Source organism: Phoenix dactylifera, chromosome 4 (assembly GCF_009389715.1).
Source record: "Phoenix dactylifera cultivar Barhee BC4 chromosome 4, palm_55x_up_171113_PBpolish2nd_filt_p, whole genome shotgun sequence".
Classification (NCBI taxonomy): domain Eukaryota; kingdom Viridiplantae; phylum Streptophyta; class Magnoliopsida; order Arecales; family Arecaceae; genus Phoenix; species Phoenix dactylifera.
The window spans coordinates 20,807,730-20,813,169 of record NC_052395.1 but is presented as its reverse complement, the minus strand read 5'-3'; the positions used below and the strand labels follow the sequence as shown (position 1 = coordinate 20,813,169).

At 41.0% G+C, this 5,440-nt stretch overlaps 1 protein-coding gene across 1 annotated transcript; it reads right to left on the bottom strand.

Annotated features, from left to right (window-relative positions):
• Positions 1-294: 294 nt before the first annotated feature.
• LOC103721563 (heavy metal-associated isoprenylated plant protein 32-like) lies at positions 295-2,726 on the bottom strand. The gene is made up of 3 exons (XM_008811829.4): positions 2,505-2,726; positions 2,296-2,371; positions 295-1,598 (listed from the first exon to the last, which is right to left on the bottom strand). The coding sequence occupies exons 1-3, from the start codon at positions 2,541-2,543 to the stop codon at positions 508-510; spliced, it is 1,206 nt and encodes a 401-aa protein (XP_008810051.2). The 5' UTR covers positions 2,544-2,726; the 3' UTR covers positions 295-507.
• Positions 2,727-5,440: the final 2,714 nt, after the last annotated feature.

Here is a 5,440-nt window from a genome sequence, read left to right as displayed (position 1 = left end):
TCATATTTCAGTACTTCATTATTAACTTATCCACCATGAAAATCTTATGTCACATGGGATGCTGCAAGCTACTCCACTGTCATGATATCTCCTGTATAAAAGGCAAGAGACAAATTCTGCCAGCAAAACCCTTGGTTGACCAGCCCCCTCTCATCAACAATCCATTCAATATGCCATGCACCAAGCCACATACCATGCCAGTGTCCCATGGACATCATAATTAGAGCTTAGAAGCCCACAAGCACAGTCTCCAAAACCCAAAAAAAGAAAACAAGTCAGTGTACAAAAGGCAGCTCATAGGAAAGATATATAGGATTATAAACTTTTAATACCTGCTTCAAATAAATACCACAGGTTGCCATCGGCGTCAAATAGAGCACCATACGAACCATTTATAGCAAGCCTTAAACAACAGGAAAAAAGCCAAAAAAAAAAAACACCAACAGTACCTAGTACTTTTTTATCACATACTTCGCACCCTTCAGATCCTAGTGCATCTATAACCTTTTACATGACAGCACAACTACTGGTGTTCTCATCACTGAAAAGATGGGCACCGTAGTCTCCAGTCTCTGGCTGGTGGTAGAGATAGGGACTTGGATGGTAGGGATAGTAATAGCCAGTGTATGGAGGGATTTGAGGAGCCCTGTTGTGCATCATCTGGGGTTGCATGTACCTGCTTTCGTTCATCAGCATGCTGCTGTTGTTGAGTCCTCCTCTGGGGTTCATCACCATGGCGGATGGATGATTCTGATAGGTTTGCAGGTTCCCCATCATGGGTGTCTGATGAGCCCCACCAAGCCCCCCAACACCACCACCATTCGCTGGGAAGCCTGTGGGGAAGGTGGTCCCTAGCTGCTGCTGCTGCTGCTGGGCTTGGTGGAACCCCAAGCCATTGTTCCCACCAAGACCTTGGAGCCCTCCCATGGCGCCCATCAGGCCATTGATGTCGCTCACCCTCCTGCCTTCCCCTGCATTAAGACTGCCGCCACCCAAGTGGGCAGCATTGCCCATCTTGTTGTTGGGGAGTGCGGCGTTTAAGACCTTCTGGTCTGGTGGCCCATTTGGGCCCTTGCGCCCTGCATTCTGGTTGGGGTTTCCACCACCTTTCTTTCCTGCTCCATTGTTGCCATTCCCACCAGCAATGCCATTTTTCTTGGCATTAGCTGCTGCTGCTGCTGTTGCCGCATTATTTGCCTGCCTCAGTAGATTGAGCTGATTCATCTTCTCACCAAGGATCCGAAGCTCGTCAACGTCATCCTCGTCGTCGTCGTCGTCGGCGTCGGCGTCGTCGTCTTCGCAGTCGTCGTCGTCGGAGCTGAAGGAATCAAGCTTGTCGTGCTGGTTCTTGAAGGCTTTGAGGCCTTGAAAGAAGGCCTGGTTGGGGTTGCCTCTGTTGTTCTTGGTGCCATCTTTAAGGGAATGGGCAGCTGCTTGGTGCTGCTGGTTGGGCTTGTGGCTCTGGTTGTTGGGCTTCTGAGTCCAGAGCTCTGCATGCTTGCCTGATCTGGCCAGCTTCTTGAGCAGGGTCTTGGAGTCCACATTTCCTGAGACCGTCACCTTCTGATGCTCTGCATCTATGCTCACAGTATAGACTCCTGAATGAGATGGAGAAAGGATCAGATATGTGTGCACAAGCCGAACAAGATGGTCATACAGGACCGGGAGTATCCAGAGTTTGCCCTCTTGCAATGTCACTACTATTATCTTATATTTGTTTCTCTGATTGCAAAGTTTTGAGCTGGGGTAATGACCAAACAGCGAGAAGAAACTATCAAAACTTTATTTCTCACTACAATTCTTACATATCGGAGGAAAATAAATTCTAGGATGAGGGGGAGGAAGAAACAAAAAAGAAAGGATATATCTTCGTTGATGAACAATTCCATATTTTAAATTCTTAATAGATTGTCACGCATCAACACAAACAAAGGCCCTGAACCACAAGAAGCAGAAAAGAAGGACAACCTCCATGTGTGCTAAGAAATCTATCAATTTGTTTACTGTAGAGGTGGAAGGACAACGCTATCCATCCTCGCCACTGTCGTACTCAGAAGGTTAGAGACAGTAAAAGAAAATGAATAAAATGGATACCCAGACAACTCTTGAATATTTCAACTACTTATTTCCATGTCAAGATATTTCAGACCTTGGTTTACTGTCGAATTTAAGAAGAAATAAGAAACCATATTTATAAAACAAAATAAAATCCATCAAGTAATAAAACACCTTAAGTTTTGGCACTTTTCTCACTTTTTTCTTTCTTGAAAAGACAGCTATATGAAAACAAAGTACCTTCGATCCTTTGAAGAATCTTCTTCACCTCCTGCTTACATCCATCGCAGTGTATGTTCACTTTGAGGATGAACGTCTGCAAGAAACAACATATATACAAACAAACCCATCAAAATAGCTCCCGTTCACATTCTTCGCTTTCTGGAGGCGCGCTATAAGGATATTATACACCGAGAAAGAGAGGAGAACGGGAGGAAAGGATGTGATACCTGTATCTTGAGGAGCTTAAAGTTATCATCTTTAGTCATTTCCACTACTGTTGATGTGTCTTCTGAGAAAACTAGAAAATATAACTCTGGCCAGAGAGAGAGAGAGAGAGAGAGAGAGAGAGAGAGAGAGAGAGACTAAGCCACCACTACTCCTTGAAAGAAAGGGTGGTGGCGATGGTGGTGAAAAGGGTTGGCTACAAAGAGGACTACTCCTTCATGAATGGTTGGCTACTCCTTCATGAATGGCTGCTACAAGCTCTCATTAAACCCCCACAAGGGTGCTCTACTCAATATATATGGGAGAGCCTGCCAGCCTCTGGCCCTGAAAAGCCATCCGACGGCCAAAACGAAGGAAGCAGATGATCGAAGAGAGAGATGATGTGATTTGACGTTTAAATCCAGGAAAACCGTCAGTAAGGGAAGCACCGGCGACATGACAAGGGCCCCCCCGCCTTCCCCCTACTTCTACGCATGCATAGCCTCTGTCCTTTTGGCCACCTTGGTCCTCCCCGTTTTTACCGCGAGATGGTAACACTGGTACAGGAGAAAAAGGAAAGAATACTTAGCAGCCTTCCTTCTCTTTCTATCATTTTACTAAACTTCTCTACCACCATTACTTTTGCGCTGCCCCTTTCGAGTTTGAGATGAGTTTAGTTTTAGCGTGCCGAGGAGAATGTCCTCCTGTAGATTGGGGTGGGCCAGATCGCATGTGCATGGAAGGAGACTCGGCGCAAAGATCGTAAGCTTTTGCTTTATGTTGCTGGAACTTTGATCGATGGTGGCTTTAGATGCTTGCATAGGAGCATACATTCTCCTGAGTGGCTCGTTTCAACCAAAAAAAAAAAAAAAAAAAAAGGAAAAGAAACCGGATATTTACTTTGCTTGTGCTTGCACATAGAAAAGAAAAGAAGGCCAATGATTTGTTTGTTGATGGAGTTGGGAAAATGGAGGCCAGGCTAAAGGCATTAATTGGGAGGAGAATGTTTCCACCTGGTCTCATATATCGATCCGTTCTTCTAAGAACTTAATTTTAGCTGTAAGATTTTCTTGTATAAATTTTAATGGAAAGGTAAGATTCGCTGCCTGATTCATGGAACATCCTAGTTGACATTTCATGTGCCATGATTTGACCTCATCTGGCGTGTCATATTTCCAGCATTGGGGAATGGATTTGAAAAGAAAAAAAAGTTGCAAGGAAATAATTTTCTTGTTTATAAATGCATGTGTTCCCATTATTTCACCAGTAACTTGTAGCTTCAACTCGGTCTTCATGGACTGTTTGGTCACAAAAATAAACAAGTAAACAGAAACAAAAGGCTGCATCGGTTGACGGAGAATTCAAAAAAAAAAAAGACAAGACTTTTCGGAGAAAAAATCTGAAAAATTATAAGAATCTATATATGCAAGGATGTGTTTAGTTTCACAGATTATTTGCTGTATAAATTTTAGGTATTTATATAAGATCAAAAAATCTAAATAATATCCTAATCTTTTTGAAAGATGTGACAAAAATATCTTTGGTGGAATTAATTATGCAAGCCTAGATATTGCGAAAAATACTTTTCAAATTTTTAAGCCCGAAATCTCTCCTGCTAATCCCGGTTGATGCAGGATACAAAGTGCACACAAAAACTAAGATGCTGGAAAAATTACAATTAATTTATTACTCATAATTTCCTTGTATATTTTATGGGTTGTTCAAAGAGAAGAGCATCGCACGCACCAATTGCAGAATAAAAACAATCGAAAGGACATACAGAATGTATGAGCATTGCAATGATGAAATAAAGACAAGTAGATGAGGGTATGCTAGAGTTGGGAAACTTTGAAGAAGTCTGCCTATAATTTTTGTGTTATTCTACTAAGAATTAATATATATATTTAGAATGTTGATTATATGAAGACATTTATAGCAGGCAAAGAACTAAGAAAAAAGAATAAAATCCACTTGCCAAAATTGAATTAGATACAAATAGAAGGAGATAAGTTTATCCGTTTCTTTTGACAAGCACTTTGTCGGAGTTTTGCTGCCGGAGGAGGTCCTCCTCGTTTTGTTTCTGCAATTGATCCATAATAAGCTACACTTCTAACTAAAAGCCACTGTTGATTCTATGGAGAGCTTTAATTGAAATACTGAAAGGTTTTCATGATGTGGCACATGACGTTTGTTTGGTTTTGTCTTGGGAGGGTTCCTTCTTTTTTGAGCCATGTAAAGGATATTAATGAAAGATAAAATGATAGCAGCTCGGATTGGTGTGTAAGCATGTTTTGTTATTATCTGGGTTTATTTCTGTTGCTATTAGCTTTTTAATTACAATTAATAATAAGAGATATTCATGCCTTGATATTCCCCAAATTATAGGTTTTTCTTCTATGGATAAATGGAGCTTCTAAACTCCATGCTAGATGAACACAAACGTGCTCCCTCTGGTCACCTTGGTCCAATTAGTTGATGGCATGCATTAGCTTGGGTGGTCCAACTAGAGATTTTGGGTAAATTGATGATTATTATAGCTGTGAATGGCAGTTGTTTGAACACGTAAGAGAAGGGATTTGGGGGGAAGATGAAAGTATTTAAGGTCATTTATATTCTATATTAGTTTTGGAGGTGAAGCTTTAGTAGTTATTTTTTTTCTTTTTATATTTGTACGAATAGTGGGGCTTTGTGGATAAGAAAGTCATGCATCATAAAAAAAATAGCAGAGATTTTGATTATTATGTTGAGACTTGAGTTGTATGTGGATTGAACTAGCCATTTTAATCCATTATTGACAAAAAAAAAAAAGGATAATTGAATGCATGGGGATGTCACCATTGTAAAGTCCGAAAATGTCAGATATACGCAGACTTATATATATTCTCATGTATCAAGAGGTTGTTTCTGTATTTTAAATTCATACAATTCAAATCATAGTCTCCCATACTCACTCTCACTT